At 44.2% G+C, this 18,149-nt stretch overlaps 2 protein-coding genes across 2 annotated transcripts; both read left to right on the top strand.

The window, feature by feature from the left end:
• The first annotated feature begins 7,685 nt into the window (after nucleotides 1-7,685).
• On the top strand, nucleotides 7,686-8,054 carry LOC130860486 (histone H2B type 2-K1-like). Its single transcript, XM_057748784.1, has one exon. It carries the CDS (start codon nucleotides 7,686-7,688, stop codon nucleotides 8,052-8,054), a length of 369 nt encoding a protein of 122 aa, XP_057604767.1.
• Nucleotides 8,055-16,170: 8,116 nt separating this feature from the next.
• SOWAHA (sosondowah ankyrin repeat domain family member A) lies at nucleotides 16,171-17,895 on the top strand. The gene has a single exon (XM_057742866.1). The coding sequence runs from the start codon at nucleotides 16,171-16,173 to the stop codon at nucleotides 17,893-17,895; it is 1,725 nt and encodes a 574-aa protein (XP_057598849.1).
• Nucleotides 17,896-18,149: the final 254 nt, after the last annotated feature.

The raw sequence follows: 18,149 nt of genomic DNA, 5'->3' as shown, positions 1-18,149 counted from the left end.
CAAGCAAAATGTCAGAATGATATTAGACTTCTCACTAGCAACATTGGTTGCTTAGAAGAAAATGGAACAATGTCTTCAAAGTTCTCAGGGAAAACTATTTTAAACCCAGAATTCTGTATCAAGCCAAGTTGTCAATTCAATGTAAGGGAGAATAAAGAAGTGTTCAGACATTTTAAAAGGAACAATGCTTACCTCGTATTGAGTGTGGGAGAAAGGAGATATAAGATCCTCAGTCTTACATCCCAGTAAAATTCCTCAGTCTTCAATTTGATTTAGAAGTTTTAGTATGAGTTTATGATGTATTCTTCCTTCTTAAAAAAATGCATTTCCGGACTTCCTAGGTGGCGCAGTAGGTAAGAATCCACCTGCCAATGCAGGGGACACGGGTTCGATCCCTGTCCCAGGAAGATACCATATGCCACGGAGCAACTAAGCCTGTGTGCCACAACTATTGAGCCTGTGCTCTAGAGCCCGTGAGCCACAACTATTGAGCCCATGTGCCGCAACTACTGAAGCCCACGCACCTGGAGCCCATGCTCTGCAACAAGAGAGGCCATTACAATGAGAAGCCCGTGCACCACAAGGAAGAGTAGCCTCCACTCGCCGCAACTACAGAAAGCCCGTGTGCAGCAATGAAGACCCAACACAGCCAATTAAATAAATAAAATTTTTTAAAAAATGCATTTCCAGTTCTGTCTACTGAAAAGGGCTAGAAAAATGACCAATCCAATAACAGTGAGAAATGGCTTATTCCAGGTCTAGGAAAGGAAATATACAATATGAAACTGAAACATCTTATCATTTCAGATATCAAGGAAGACTGAAGTCAAGAGGGTCAGGAGCCAGCTGAACAAAGTTCCCACTGGCAAAAGAAGAGACGATGTGAGCATTGCTCATGATAATAACTGGAACCAACTAAAACTCATCAAGTATGTTTAAATTCATGAGTGAAATTTTCTTTTTCTTTTTTTTTTAAGAACTTTTATTGAGATACAATTGACATATAATAAACTACATATATTTAAAGTGAACAATTTGGTATTTTTTTCCATATGAGTAATGTATATATGGCAATCCCAATCTCCCAATTCATCCCACCCCAACCTCTGACCCCGCTTTCCCCATTTGGTGCCCATATGTTTGTTCTTTACATCTGTGTCTCTATTTCTGCCTTGCAAACTGGTTGATTTGTACCTTTTTTCTATATTCCGCATATATGTGTTAATATAAGATATTTGTTTTTCTCTTTCTGACCCACTTCACTCTGTATGACATTCTCTAGGTCCATCCATGTCTCTACAAATGTCCCAATTTCATTTCTTTTCACAGCTGAGTAATATTCCATTGTATATATGTACCACATCTTCCATGAGTAAAATTTTTAAAGCTTACAGGTTGCCTTTGGAAGATGCTAGGGACCCATGATTTTGAAAAATGGTAAAGAAAGGGAATTTATCCAACCTTTCCCATAGAAACCTCAGGGTAACTAAATAGTAAATGAATAGAAATTTCTCTCTAAATAGAAATCATCCAGCTAGTAAATGGAGTGACAAACTATCACCATGTTGTAATCCCCAGTAAAATAATGAATCTAGGCAAGGATCATCAATGGTTGCTCACATTATAAAAGAGGGATAAGTAGATACGATGTGCTTCCTTTTGGAAGCACACAATACCACCTATGAAGGTACATCCACAATAATCAAACTTGAATCTGCTCAAGACTCTAGATTTAATTACTAATTCACAGGAAGTACAGGAGACAAAGGACTATGTCAAATGTCACAAAAGGAATGCAAGGAGCAGAATCCAGACTGTGGGAAACTTTATAGGGAAAAAAAAGTTCTTTTTCAATAAATAAATTGTAAGGATAAAAGGGACAGGGGAACCATAGATTTAAAAAGACTCAAGAGACATATCAAACAGCTGTAATTAGATTCAATTTAAACCAGTAAACATTTATATATTGCTACATCAGGGAAATTTGAACACTGACTGATTATTTGATGATGCCAAGAAATTATAGCTAATTTTTAGGTATGTTAATGTGATTACGTTTTTTTTAAAAGAGTGCTTACCTGAGAATTCCCTGGCAGTCCAGTGGTTAAGACTCCGCACTCTCACTGCCCAGGGCCCGGGTTTGATTCCTGGTCAGGGAACTAAGGTCCCACGAGCCGTGGGATGCGGCCAAAAAAAAGTGCCCTTACCTTTTCAAGATACATACTTGTGTATTTCTGGTGATATGATATCTGGAATTTGCTTCAAAATAATCTGGGAGTGGTAGGAGGCAACTAGGAATATAGGTGAAATAAGATTGACCATGAGTTGACAATTATTGGAGCTAGTTGATGGGCATATGAGGGTTCATTATTTTATTTTCTCTCCTTTCATATATGTTTGAAATTTTCCACAACAAAAAGGTAAGAAAAAATTATCGCCTAAGCATCTTTTCTTAGGAAGTTACTTGATAGCATGCTTCAGCAGGTATCAAGAAAAAGAGAAAGATATGACATTCAGAAACAGTGCATCCAAGCCACGACAGTAGTCAAGGGGTGTCCCCGGATGAGAGCTGAGAGCTGAGAGCTGTGCAACAAGCGTGGAGCCACCAGGTCAGACTGACCAGAGGGCTCTCGGAGAGAGGAGGGGGATTGGGGAAGGGATCCAACAGGATAGAGAGTATGACTGATGTCCTGGGAAACCCACAGAATGAAAAAAAAGAAGGAGAAGAGGAAGAATAAAGGCAATTATACTCCCAGGAAAACAAACAAACAAACAAACAAAAATAGACAAGAAAGGCAGGACTCAAATATGAAGCAAAATAAAACACTGCACAGAGGTGAGCTGCAGTGAATGGGTTTTCATGGTTATTATAAAATAAAAATTATTTTGCCTTTTATAATCAACTTAAAAAGAACTTACGGAAGATTTTACTATTATTAAACAGAATATAAGTGTCATCAAAGTGCAAATGTATAAGTCAAGGTAAAGACAAGGAATGGTTGGGACTTGGAAGGTGGATGGTAGGGTGCGAACTCTAATGCTCCCATTTTACCAAGTGGTAAGTGAGGGGTAAATCTGTCCTAGATGGATAAAGAAAGAAATTAAGGCTTAAGTATATTTTTTGAGGTTTCAGAACAGACCTGAGGAGGAACTCGGAATAATCTGGGGATGGAGAAGGGAGACAAAAGGTAAGAGAAGTCAGTTAAAGCCTTATTTATTATATTAAGACATTCAAATTGATAAATCAGGAGACTTCAGTACAAGCATAATACTTGGGATGTGGATGTAACCACCAGAAGTACCAAAACCCAGAACTAGCCAAAGAGTTTCTGTAGAGAGAAGGCCTGGGGATGGGGAATGCCATACCAGGACACTAGCTCCTCTGTGCATGTGTTGCTTTGATCAGAAGCTGTATCATAGAAGGTATGTGAGCCACTTAAAATAGTTCAGAGTTTTACAAAGAGAGCCAAGTGATGTGATTAGATCAGTGTTCTACATGGATTGCTCTGGCTGCAGATAGAGAATGCAATGGAGATGAGGCAGACTGGGAGCAATGGAGACTGAGTACAAGGGGGCAAGAGGACCACTACAGATGTCTAGGCTGGAGATGATGGCAGACTGGCATAGAAATGGAGAGAGCTGGATGGATTCAAGAAGTACTAAAGAGGGTGAGGAAGAATCATGCTGGATGCCTGGCTGGGGGGTTGATGGTCCCTTTCATGGGGGAGGGACAGGAGGGTTAGGGAAGAAGATAACCAGTTCCACTTAGACACATTGGTTTGAGTTATGGGGAATGTGTGGGGCCCTTAATAGTCTGGCCTTCTCCAATCTGTTCCTGCACTCACTCACCCCCATCCTCACCGTACTCTCTAGCCACCCTGAACTTCCAGCTATTCAATAAACACTATATGCCTTTGCTTATGCTGATGCCTCTTCTGAGAATGCTCTCCTCTCCATTCTCAGCCTGCAGAGTTCCTGGTCTAGCTCAAATATCTTGTCTTCTCCGAAAGCTTCTAGCTTCTCCCAAGGAGAAGTGCTCCCTCCCCTGGGCGCCCCAGGAGGGTAGCAGATCTCTGTCTGGCCCTAAGCATTCTCCCACAGATCTCCATTTATATGTCTATCTTCCTCACCAGGCTACGGTTTATAGTATAGAGGAACTGTCACTTATTATCCTTTATATTTTTATCTCTTAAACAAGAAGTATGAAGATATTTCATCTTGTTTGCCAGCACTCTCAGCTTGGTGATGATGACATGGAATGCCACATTGCAGATGACTCCAAAGGGACGCACCACGGCAAGGTGGTGGCGGGTTCTGGGAAAGTGAAAGTCTGTCATGGGTAGAGGAGACAGGAACCAGGAGTTCAGTGAATGAACTAACAAGAAACACCCCTCCCCAGCAGAGTGAAAATACCCTGCTGGTCTACCATCTTGCCACATAAAATACCTCACAGAATGAGGAGCCTTCCTCCAGGTCTAGATACCTTCACACTGTCAAGGAATTTTTGCTCCCAAAATTTGATGTACACATCAGGACTATCTGAGGTGTAGCTATAGCTGTGGGTTTTAGCTGAGATGTGCCTGGGCCAGATCTTGTTATAATCGTGGGTTATTAGAGACCTAGGAACCTGAGGAATGCTACTTCAGGATGGAATCTTCCATTCCAGCAATATTTGGATAAATCCCCCATGTCCTCCTATCCTTCTATATTAGTTTTCTGGAGCTGCCATAACAAATTACCACGAACTGGGTAGCTTAAAACTGCAGAAATTTGTTCTCTCACAGTTCTGGAGACCAGAAGTCTAAAATTAAGGTGTCACAAATTCCCTGGTGGTCCATTGATTAGGATTCCGTGCTTTCACTCCTGAGGGCCGGATTCAATCCCTGGTTGAGGAACTAAGATCCTGCAAGCAGCATGGCATGGCCAAAAATAAAATAGAATAAAATAAAATAAAATAAAATAATAAAATAAAATGAACGTGTCATCAGGCTGTAGCCCCCCAAAAGCTCTAGGGGAGAATCCTTCCTTGACTCTTCCAGCTTCTGGGGGCTGCAGGCATTCCTTGTCTTCCTTGGATGCATCACTGCAATCCTTGCCTCGGTCTTCACATAGCCTTCTCCTCTTCTGTGATTTCTGTCTCTTATAAGGACATGTGTCATTGGATTTAGCACCCACATGGATAATCCAGAATGTTCTCATCTTGGGATCCTTAATGTAATTACATCTGCGAAGATGCTTTTTCCAATTACAGTCACAATTACAGGTTCTGGGATGTAGACATATCTTTGGGGGGTGGGGGGGTCCGCTCTTCAACCCACTGCATCTTCTGAATGGAAAATAACAAAGGACATAGAATTTGTTAACTTTGAGATGAAAACAATTTGTGTTAATGGAGATATATACAATGTTCTTTAAAAATTTAGACTGAATAGTGAAAAAATACCGCAAAGAAGCAGCAGCAGCAAAAAAAAAAAAAAGCTCAATCCTAAACAACAACATTAACATTATTGTTCTTGTCTTCACTGTCACAGCCACACAGAAGGCTCTGTGCAGACTGTGGTCTTATTGTCTCTCCCCTGGAAACTTTCTAAGGCCCAGTATGTTGAGCTCCAAGGACATTAGGACACTGTGACATTCTGCCAAAATTTTCTGGTTAAAAAAGAAAGGATTATTTTGCCCAGGAAATTCTACCATCACTGCCAAAGAAGAGGAGATGGAGGAGGAAGAAGAGAGGAAGGAACACGGCACCGTGCATGAAAAGCCAAGTTGCAGACTCCAGCCTTTTTCCACTGAGAGAGAAATCCTCAATAGTTTGTGTTTCAGCGATTGGATGAGAAAGCAGAACCTTTCCTCTGGCCAAGTGCCCCAAGCTCCTCTGTATTTTTGTTCCTTGTTCTTGCTCCCGCCGTTCTGTCTGGAACTGAAGTCCTGCAGGGTCAGCATAGATATCTGTGTTGCTTACTATGCTGTGCTCACCTCCATTTGATCAACATCTGAGGAGGTAAACAGAAGTTTACACTTAGAAAAGTCCAAGAAGGCAACCCTCTCCGTGGCCTCACTCCTAGCTCCTGAAATTATGGGGTTATTGAACCATGGTAACCTATTGTAACCTATCCAAGTTGTTTACTGACTCTCACCCCAAGGTGAAAGTCAGGTATGTAGACAGACACCTCTGACTTCATTTTTTAAAAGCAACAGTCAAAGTGATGAGAGTCACCACCATATGACAAATTGTTACTGTTTTGTCATTGTCAATAGTTATTGAATATATTGAATAACTACTGAATAGTTACTGCAGACAGTGCCCTCTAGCCCCATTCTGAAAAAGAAAAAGCAAAGCAATGAAAGTCACTATTATGTGACAAACTGTTGCCATTTTATCAATATCAATATTAATTGAACATAGAGCTATATCCCAACTGATGAGGACACAGCATCCTGCTCCTGGAAGCTTGAGTCACTGTGGGAATAGGGAGATGAAAAGAGACCGATATCATTTTCAGTTAGTGCTGCTAGTGTTTTATTGACGCTAATCAGATAAGTAAAACCAGTACTGTTAATGACTTCTTCCACAGACCACACAGCCTCAGAGGTACAGTTCATCTTCCTGTTTCTTGCTCGTTGTTCAATGTCACCAGTTATTACTCTGAGAGCTGTTAATAAAACTGCTCAGTATTTACTTAGCTGATAGTCTCAAAGCGGCAAGCAAGCAGATCTTCTGAGGACCCGGAACTAGCCCTTTGGCTGCCTGCCCACATCACCTCCCACCTCTTGCCGCTCCCTCTGTTACACAGGCCTCAGCTAGACTCTTCCCCCAACACTTTCCCTCTAGAAGGGAGGGTCTCCATCAACATATAACTTTCAGTCTTTTCATATAACTTACTTCAAATTATTGTATTTTGAGATCTCTGCTAACGAGCTCTTAGAAACATTGAATAGTAGCTGGATGAGTTGATATCTAAGGATTCTTTCTACCTTTACTCAAGTTGCCACATGGAAGGCAAGATAAACATAATATGTTTGTACAATAAGAGTTTAGGGAAGTTCTTGGACTGGAAGAATCAACATTGTGAAAATGACTATACTACCCACCCAAAGCAATCTACAAATTCAACACAATCCCTATCAAATTACCAATGGCATTTTTCACAGAACTAGAAAAAGAGATTTTATGATCTGTATGGAAATGCAAAGACCCCGAATAGCTAAAGCAATCTTGAGAAGGAAAGATGGAGCTAGAGGAATCAGGCTCCCTGACTTCAAACTATACTACAAGGCTACACTGATCAATCCAGTATGGTACTGGCACAAAAACAGAAATATAGATCAATGGAACAGAATAGAGACCCCAGAGATAAACCAACGCACATATGGGCACCTTATCTTTGACAAAGGAGGAAAGAATATACAATGGAAAAAAAGACAGCCTCTTCAATAAGTGGTGCTGGGAAAATTGGACAGCTACATGTCAAAGAATGAAATTAGAACACTTCCTAACACTATACACAAAAATAAACTCAAAATGGATTAAAGACCTACATGTAAGGCCAGACACTATAAAACTCCTAGAGGAAAACATAGGCAGAACACTCTATGACATACATCAAAGCAAGATCCTTTTTGACCCACCTCCTAGAATAATGGAAATAAAATCAAAAATAAACAAATGGGAGGCCAGCAGGAGGATGAGTGCTGAGCATGAGCAGCCGCAGCCGTCTGGGGGCCGGAGGGGCCGGAGTTCCTGGGACAAGAAGTCCAAAAAGCGTAGCTGGCGCAAAGAAACCTACTCAGCGTATATCTATAAGGTGCTGAAGCAGGTGCACCCCGACATCGGCATCTCTTCCAAGGCCATGAGCATCATGAACTCGTTCGTGAACGATGTGTTTGAGCGGCTGGCTGGCGAAGCTGCCCGGCTGGCCCAGTACTCGGGCCGAACCACACTGACGTCCGGGGAAGTCCAGACGGCCATGCGCCTGCTGCTTCCAGGGGAGCTGGCCAAGCACGCTGTGTCCAAGGGCACCAAGGCCGTCACCAAGTACACCAGCTCCAAGTGACCGGGGGCCTAACGTTAATAAAGGGTGAACTGCAAAAACAAAAAAACAAATGGGACCTAGTGAAACTTAAAAGGTTTTGCACAGCCAAAGAAACCATACACAAGACAAAAAGAAAACCCTCAGAATGGGAGAAAATACTTGCCAACGAAGCAAAAGACAAAGGATTAATCTCCTAAATATACAAGCAGTTCATGCAGCTCAGTATCAAAAAAGCAAATAATCCAATCCAAAAATGGGCAGAAGACCTAAATAGACATTTATCCAAAGAAGACATACAGATGGCTAACAAACACATGAAAAGATGCTCAGCATCACTAATCATTAGAGACATGCAAGTCAAAGCCACAATGAGGTATCACCTCACACCGGTCAGAATGGCCATCATCAAAAAATCTAGGAAGAATAAATGCTGGAGAGGGTGCAGAGAAAAGGGAACCCTCCTGCACTGTTGGTGGGAGTGTAAATTGGTACAGCCACTATGGAAAACAGTTTGGAGGTTCCTTGAAAAACTAAAAATGGAACTACCATATGATCCAGTAATCCCACTACTGGGCATATACCCTGAGAAAACCATAATCCGAAAAGAAACATGTGCCACAATGTTCATTGCAGCACTATTTACAATAGCCAGGACATGGAAGCAACCTAAATGTCCATCAACAGATGAATGGATAAAGAAGATATGGCACATATATAGAATGGAATATTACTCAGCCATAAAAAGGAATGAAGTTGAGTTACTTGTAGTGAGGTAGATGGACACAGAGTCTGTCATACAGAGTAAAGTAAGCCAGAAAGAGAAAAACAAATACCGTATGCTAACATATATATGGAATCTAAAAAAATGGTACCGATGAACCCAGTGACAGGGCAAGAGTAAAGATGCAGATGTAGAGAATGGACTTGAGGACATTGGGGAGGTGGCAAAGAGGAACCTGGGAAGCAGTGAGAGAGTAGCATTGACATATACACACTACCAAATGTAAAACAGATAGCTAGTGGGAAGCTGCTGCATAACACACCGAGATCAACTCAATGATGGGTGATGACTTAGAGGGTCGGGATAGGGAGGGTGGGAGGAAGTCCCGGGAGGGAGGGGATATGGGGATATATGTATAAATACAGCTGATTCACTTTGTTGTATAGCAAAAACTGGCACAACAGTGTAAAGCAATTATATTCCAATAAAGAGCTTAAAAAAAAACTAACACAATACTGTAAAGCAATTATACTCCAATAAAGATGAAAAAAAAAAAAGAGTTTAGGGAAGAGTTGAGCTCTTTCTACCTGTCCATCTATAAAGCCCGATGCTGTTGGCAGATTTCACATTTCCATACATTTGGTGCTATCATCTCCAAGCCCATCTGAATGGGTAACCATAAGGGAATGGAAGCCCAGCCTCTGGGTTGCTGATTTTTCCACCTTAACCCAAGCAGGGACTCAACTTTACAGCTGAAGAAATGGTTAAAACACTTTTGCAGGCCTCTCAAACTAAGCCCTCCTAATTTAGACAATGACCCAGGTGAAAGCTCCAAAAGGTCTCTCCACGGGTTTAAAAAAAAAACCTTTTTTTTTTTTTTTGGCTGCATTGGGTCTTCGTTGCTGCACGCAAGTTTTCTCTAGTTGCAGCGAGCAGGAGCTGCTCTTTGTTGCAGAGCATGGGCTCTAGGGTGCACAGGCTTCAGTAGTTGAGGCATGCAGGCTCAGTAGTTGTGGCACATGGGCTTTGTTGCTCCGCGGCATGTGGGATCTTCCCAGACCAGGGATCAAACCCGTGTCCCCTGCATTGGCAGGCATATTCTTAACCACTGCGTCTCCAGGGAAGTCCCAAAAAAGCATCTTTTAAGTCAAAACTTGCCTATGAGACTAAAACAGGTCAAGAAGGGATGACTAAAGGCAGCAAAGGGCATCCTCTCATGCTACACCTGGCCAGGACACAACTCTCCAAGTTTCTATGGACCAAGTCTCCTGTTTCCTATTAAGCAACCAAGCAACAGTCTGAGGAGTCAGATAAGCAGCCTGAAAAATGAATCACAGATACAAAAGCTCAGTTTATAACAGAGGCAAAGGATCTGACATTTGTCCTCAAGATTTAGAAATAAAGAAAGTCCCTTTGACCTCAGAGAGGACTGGCTTAACAAGTCACGGGCATGAGAAAAAAAGAGGCCCCTCTTGCTTCCCCTGGGCTGGTAAGCAAGAACAAAACAGGATTTGTTCCCGAAGTCAGCACTGCAAAAGCTTGATATCTGGACAAAGTCCCTTTACAGCCATTCTGGGTAGCCCATCCCCGCACTGTCCCTGGTGCTCCTGCCTACTGGAGCCCCGATACTCCTCTTCCTTACAGATGATGAGGCCTTGGTGAGACTGCAGGGGGCACAGGAGACATGCTATGGTGGACTAAGCCTAATGGAAGAGGCCTATTCACACCACCATGACAGGGAGAAGACAGTTGCAAACATAAAGCCTCTACGATGGCTCTCTTTGGGGCTCAGGCATGGAGTTCAAAGCACAGTGTGGGCTGGAATAGGCAACGTAACATAACATAACAATGTAACATATAATACAGTTATGAAGGGTTTTAATTTCATATTTATTTAATAAATTGCCTTTAAAAATGCAAAGGGCCATCTGCCCTGACCTCCTCCAAATTTAAGATACTGAGATAGGAACAAAATGTCCTTATTATTGCTATCTCCCATGTTCAAACCACATTACAGGATTTTACCCTTGCTATCAATATACATTTTATATTTGATTTTCCTAATGCTTACTGGCAAACTGCTGGGTCACTGGAAGAATTGATTCAATGGCCTCACTGGCAGCAGGGCACCAAAATTTAAAAGCAGCCTGGGGAACTGGATGTCATTGGCATCCTTATCCTAACGTCTCCTCAAACTATAAACTAATTACTTAAAGTATTAAAGCAGAGTATGTTCAAATGCACAAGTATAAAGGTTTAAGCTAGGTTTTTATTTGATGACTTCTTACCTACTTTATTTATTAAACATACAGAACATCAATTTTTAAGTACTGTTGATCCAATTTTGCACAGTGAATGAGCACAAGTTTTGGAATCAGACAGCCTGAGGTTCAAGTTTGGGCTCAGCCAATTATTATTACTTTTTTTTAAAGAACTTTTATTGAGATACAGTTACATACATTGCATATATTTAGAGTGTACAATTTGGTATATTTTTTCTTAGTAGTAATGTATATATGGCAATCCCAATCTCCCAATTCCTTCCCCCCCAACCTCCCTCCCTCTTTCCCCACTTGGTGTCCATATGTTTGTTCTCTACATCTGTGTCTCTTTTTCTGCCTTGCAAACCGGTTGATTTGTACCATTTTTCTATATTCTGCACATATGTGTTAATATATTTGTTTTTCTCTTCCTGACTCACTTCACTCTGTATGAGAGTCTCTAGGTCCATCCATGTCTCTACAAAAGTCCCAGTTTCACTCATTTTTACAGTGGGTTCAGCCAATTATTAACTGTGACCTTGGGCACATCTCTTTGTATAGCTCAGAGCCTGAAGCCTGTTAAGCACTGTCAATAAGCTTTGCTTGTACCAGCAATTCAGTACAAGCAAAGTATTTAATCCCTTGTCTATTCTTAGTGATCATAGTCAGAATGAGTTCAAACCACATAAATCAATAATGATCTTTAACAGGGGATCTTCTCCCTCCTCCCCTTGCAGAGGGGACAGTAAGAAAATTCCAAGTTGACTGAGGCTCCACTACCTATGAGATCATGGAAATGATTTTTGCAAGGGACCCAAAAATTTGTCCTGAAAGGGTTAAGAAAATAAAATATAAAAAGTAGCTATTGAAACGAAAATTGCAACGAAGTCAATGTGACTTTAAAAATGAAAACAGGCAATATAATGCAAGTTCTCCTTCTGAAATATCTTTGTCACCCATTCCTGTCTTTCTGCAGTAGCTAGATGACCCTCACCATCTCTCACAGGGACGATGCTATCACCTCTCCAGAGCCCCCTCCTCCACCTATTCACCACATCAACACTGGTTACAACAGGCAGTAAGGGAGAATTGGTTAGGGAACAACTGGTGGTCTTATTCTCTCTGTGTAGAACAGTCTATACGGCTGTTTATATATCTATGGGTGTAAATAGAAAACCTCAGAGAATAAACCAAAAATTATTAAGAGTGGTTCTCTAACATGTGGCCTGTTCTTTATATATTTTGGAAACTACTGAGAATTAGGAAAACATAACTATTAATGTTATAATCAGTAAATAATTAAAGCTATCTTTTTTTTTATTTGTTTGTTTGTTTTGGCACACGGGCTTAGTTGCTCCGCGGCATGTGGGATCTTCCTGGAGCTGGGATCGAACCCGTGACCTCTGCATTGGCAGGCGGATTCTTAACCACTGCGCCACCTAGGAAGCCCTAAAGCTATCTTTTAAAAAGAAAAAAGAAAAAAGTTTTCCATGGCATTCTACTGCAAACAGGATAAAGTCCAAACTAGCATATGAAGTCCTCCATCCAGGACCCCAGATTGCTTTTCGAACATTATCTTCTTTTGTATCTCTCACACAAACCCTAAATGGAAAACACACTAGACAGTTTTTACCCTGAATTCAGCCTTCACAGTCCAACTTTCAAGCCCTCCTCTATCCCGTTCTCACAGGCTGCTTCTTGAAGATTTTCTCAGGTGCCTCCCTTAGAATCTACCTGCTAGAAAGCACATAGAGCATTCATTTCATTTGGACATGTAATACAATTAATTATGCTTTTCTCTCCACTAAGTAGTAAGCTCTTCAAAGGCAAGTTGTGTCTTCTTCCCAAAAGAACTGGCTCACTACCTTGCACCCAAAGATAGCCAATAAATGTTCATTGAAATAAATTACAGAAGAGTGTAGAGGATGATACACCCGGGGCAGTTGCAGAAGATTTGACAAGGGTGGGATTTGAGCTGGGTTTAAAGATGGGGTAGGGACTTTCTTGATGGTCCAGTAGTAAAGAATCCACCTTGCAATGCAGGGGACATGGGTTCCATCCCTAGTTGGGGAACTAAGATCCCACATGCCACAGTGCAACTAAGCCTGTGTGCCACAACTACTGAGCTCGAGTGCCTCAACTAGAAAGCCTGTGAACCGAAAACTACAGAGCCCATGGGCCTTGGATCCTGCACGCTACAACTAGAGAAGAGAAAACCCACAAGCCACAGCTAGAGACCAGCCCGTGTGCCACCACAAAAGATCCCGCATGCCTCAATGAAGTTCCCCTGAGCCACAACTAAGAACCGATGCAGCCAAAAAAATAAAAATTAAATAAAAAAATAAAAATAAAGAAGGGTAATATTTAAAGAGAAATGATGACTGATTACAGTTATAATTCTATGGTAAAAACACAAGGACTTTTCCCAAGGGCACTGTTGTCATTCTGTTGCAGACTGCTTGATGCTACAGGGTAAATTGATGCTAAAAGTTCTTCTTTAAAAGGGAAATGTACCTTCTCATTTTTCACTTATATTCTTAAGCTAAAAGGATACAATATTTGTAATTAAAAACTAGTTACCTAAAAATGAAAATGCCATCAGGAAACAAAATTCAAGGACAAACAACAAAGTGGGAAAATATTTACAACTACATTTAGACAAGAAAATATGGGTAAATGGGGAAAAGGGCAAGTCACAAAAGAACAAATCAAAGACAATAAATACAAGAGGAAAGTTTAACTCCATTAGTAATAAAATAAATGAAAATTAGAATGAGATACAATTTTTTTTTTTTGCCTTTCAAAATGACAAACTAAAAGATACTCCTCAATGTCAGTGAGGGAAAGACAAAGGAATTTCATGGGGCTGTAACTTTTCTGGAAAACAACTTAGAAAGAGTACCCAAGAGTTTTAAAAATAATTAATTCCCTTTGACCTAGTAATTCTACTTGTAGGATTCTATCCTAAAGAATTAATCAGAAATGTGCACAAAGTTTTATATATAAGCAACGCCATCCATAAGAATTAAAAGCCAGAAACAATGTAGACTATTAACTGTAAGAAAACAATTAAGGTATAATACTATATTTATGTGATGCTATCATTTAAAAATCATATATTTTTAAAACAATACTGTCATTAGGGGAAATGCTCACAATATAATATAAAATGAGGTTACAAAGAAGATTAAATTGAATGCATTCTGGAAACAGAACTGAAGACAGAAATTGCCTCTGGGGAATGGGATTGGGGAAAGGGGGACCTTTCACATGTTCTCTCTTTTTTTTTTTTCAATGAGTAAGAATAATAGTAGTGGCTATACTGCTACTAACAATTTGAATGTTTACTGTGGGCCAAGCATTGTTCTGAATGCTTTATGTTTACTTTCTCACAGAATCCTCACAACAACTTGATGAGGTAAGTGTCATTATTGTGATTCTCCCTCTTCACACATAAGAAAATTGAGGCACAGAGAGGTCAAGAAAGTAGCTCAAGGTAGAGCTAGGACTCGAGTGTGGAATTTTGGATGAAATGAATTGGAAAGTTGGGATTGACATATATACACTATTGATACTATGTATAAAATAGATAACTAATGAGAACCTACTGTATAGCACAGGGGACTGTACTCAATGCTCTGTGATGACCTAAATGGGAAGGAAATCCAAAAAAGAGGGGATATATGTATACATATAGCTGATTCACTTTTCTGTACAGCAGAAATTAACACAACATGGTAAAGTAACTATACTCTAAAAAAAATAATTAAAAAAAAAGAAGTGTGGCATTTTGACTCCAGAATCTTGCTCTCTTTAACTACCACAGTGCCTCTGGTTATATATTTGTAGTATTGTGTTTGTAAGTTACAAAATTGATCCCACCTTTGCCCTGGCTGGTCCCTCTGCTGAAAAAGCTTCTTCTACCTAGCTACATAAATCCGTGATCTCTTCAAGTCCTTGTTTAATTGTGGCCTTCACAGTGAGTCCTACCCTGAACACAGGGTTCAAACTTGCAACCTGTCTCTCTATTTTATTCTGCTTTATTTTTTTCCATAGTATTTCTCTAGCATATTATACAAATTTCAGATTCACTGTATCACTTCTCTTTGTCCCTTCCCACCTCCCCCCCTCCACCCCTCTATGGGAGCTCCTCTAGGTCAGGGAGTTTTATCTGTCTTGCTAATCCGTGTATCACAGTCTGAAAAGGTACTGGCACAAATTAGGTGCGCAACAAATACTTGTGGAGTAAGTGAATTTTAAAAAAACATAGCATGATTTCAATTTTACTTTCTTATTTAAAAGCATAAATATGTATACACATGTGTATGGGGGAGGGAAAAGAAAATAGTCAAAATGTTAATGGTGATTTCGAGTGATATTTTTCCTTCTTTATGTTTTCCTGTGGTTTTAGTCCCCAGACTCGATATGAAAATGTATTATTTTATCATGAGAAAACGTCTCTTCTAAATCTCGGGTAACATACATTGCCATGCACAGCAAATTGTCTTCACTGCAAGTTGCATGAAGCCGTTTTCCTGTGTGAAAGGCAATCAACAATTCGAGGTATTGGTGGTCTTTAAATAAATTATTGCTTTTAAGCATAATTTATTTAAATTTTGTGGTGGTTAAATATTTCTGAAAGGAATAAAAATCCTTGCCTCGCCAGTGGACCGCGGCATCCCTGGTGAACACACCCACCTAGCAACCGGGAGCCGAGCTGAAGCCTGGCGCTGCGCCTTTAATTCCCGAGTTGGGAGGGGCGGTGGAGAATTTCCGCTCCCCTACTCCCACCGCGGCCCTGGTGGCAGCTGTCACCTGTAAGGCGAGCGCCGCGCACGGGGGATGGAGCCCGGCGCCCATTGGACAGAATACAAAGGCAGAAACCTACCCCGAAGACCGCGGGGCGGCGGCGGGGGGCGCGCTCCGCGGCCCCCAGCTCCTTTTGCCGGGAGACTCTCGGGCCCCACGGCGCAGGCATGACCGAGGTCCGGCTTCGGGGACACGCCCGTTACGCCTAGGTGAAAAGGATCGGGTGAGCCTGGCCGAGGCAGACGTGACTCCCGGAACCCCAGCTCTAGCGCGTCCCAGCTGGCGCCGCGACGTCCACCTGCCCAGCAACCGGGAGCCGCGGCTCCCCTGCGGGGCCGGACCGACCATGGCGCTGGTCGCGGCCGCGGCCGCCGCGGCCGCCGGGGTGAGCCAGGCGGCGGTGCTGGGCTTTCTGCAGGAGAACGGCGGGAAGGTGCGCAACTCTGAGCTGCTGAGCCGCTTCAAGCCGCTGCTGGATGCTGGCGACCCAGGCGGCCGTGCCGCCCGCAGGGACCGTTTCAAGCAATTTGTCAACGACGTGGCGGTGGTGAAGGAGCTCGACGGCGTCAAATTCGTGGTGCTGAGGAAGAAGCCGCGGCCCCGGGAGGGACCAGAGCCGCCGCCCTCCGGCTTCCCGAGCGCCCCGGGGGCACGAGCCCCGCCGTCGAAGATCACTTCCGTCTCACAGGGGGAAACCGCTGCCTCGGGGGCTCCACCCTTGGTCTCGGCGCAGAAGGCCGTGGAACCACCTGAGGACCCGACTCCTCCATCAGAGCCGCAGGACACCCCTGGGGCTCCGGCCTCTGAGCCCACGCAGCTGACTAAGGGGCTGCTGTTAGGCCCGGCCCGGCAGCCCGCGGGCGCCTCGGACCCCCAGATTCCAGCCTTTGAGCTAGCCCAGCCCTCCGAGGGACGCTCTGCAGACGTGGCCCCACCGTCCGGGGCACCGTGGGAGGCAGCCTTGCCCCGTGCAGAGCCTCCAGACCCGGAACCTGGGCCGAGGTTGACGAAAGGGCCGCCACCACCCCCTCCTCCTCGCGCGCCGCCTCAAAAGCCCTGCATGCTGCCGGTGCGCTGCGTCCCGGGCCCCGCTGCGCTCCGGATCCGCGCGGAGGAGCAGGGCCTTCGCCGGCAGCTGTCGGAGGAGCCCAGCCCGCGGAGCTCCCCGCTGCTGCTGCGGAGGCTCTCGGTAGAAGAGTCCGGCCTGGGTCTCGGCCTGGGTCTCAGCCTGGGCCCGGGCCGCTCCCCTCACCTGAGGCGCCTGTCGCGCGCTGGCCCGCGCCTGCTAAGCCCCGACACCGAGGAGGTGCCCGCCGCACCGCCGCCGTCCGCCGTGCCGCTGGAGCCGGCCGAACACGAGTGGCTAGTGCGGGCGGCCGGGGGCCGCTGGACCCACCAGCTGCACGGGCTGCTACTGCGCGACCTCGGCCTGGCGGCCAAACGCGACTTCATGTCTGGTTTCACGGCCCTGCATTGGGCCGCCAAGAGCGGCGACCTAGAGATGGTGCAGCAGCTGGTGGAGGTCGCGCGGCGTGGGGGCGCGCGGGTCGACGTGAACGCGCGTTCACACGGCGGCTACACGCCACTGCACCTGGCTGCTCTGCACGGCCGCGAGGATGCAGCGGTGCTGCTGGTGGTCCGCCTGGGTGCGCAGGTGCACGTGCGTGACCACAGTGGGCGGCGCGCTTACCAGTACCTGCCATCCGGCGCCTCGTACGCGCTGCGCCGCCTACTTGGCGACCCCGGCCTGCGAGGACCTACCGAGACCGATGCGACCGGTGGTGGTAGTGGCAGTTTTGCGGCCCGGCGCCCGGTGCAGGTGGCTGCCACCATCCTCAGTTCCACTACCAGCGCGTTTCTGGGCGTCCTGGCCGACGACCTGATGCTCCAGGATCTGGCTCGAGGCATGAGGAAGTCGGGCTCCTTAATCAAATTCTTGGGTGCCTCTCCCATGCCTCCTCGTAAAAAGACAAAGACACGCGGTAGCCTTCCAGCCTTTTCAGAAATCTCCCGTCGGCCCACTCCGGGGCCCTTGGCTGGTCTCGTGCCCAGCCTACCCCCAGCAACCTGACGGTTCCCGAGGCTACGGCTTGGTTGCTCTAATCTGCACAGTCTAAGCCTACCCAAGACGGCGGTCCAACACCTTTGGCTCCATCTTGTTTCCAACTTTGTCCACTTTAGCCTGTTTTACCCAGGTGGGCCTACGCCTCCAGCTTCTGTCTGAAGCTTGATCTTTCTCCAGAGATGGGATTCAAGATCGCAGTGAGAGCCTCCTATGAAGAATTCCAGAAGTCAGGCTTGAACTTTGGAGGAGACTTGAGATTT

Source organism: Hippopotamus amphibius, chromosome 1, assembly GCF_030028045.1.
Source record: "Hippopotamus amphibius kiboko isolate mHipAmp2 chromosome 1, mHipAmp2.hap2, whole genome shotgun sequence".
Lineage (NCBI taxonomy): Eukaryota > Metazoa > Chordata > Mammalia > Artiodactyla > Hippopotamidae > Hippopotamus > Hippopotamus amphibius.
Note: the sequence above shows the minus strand (reverse complement) of the source record. Positions and strands in the feature narration are given on the sequence as shown.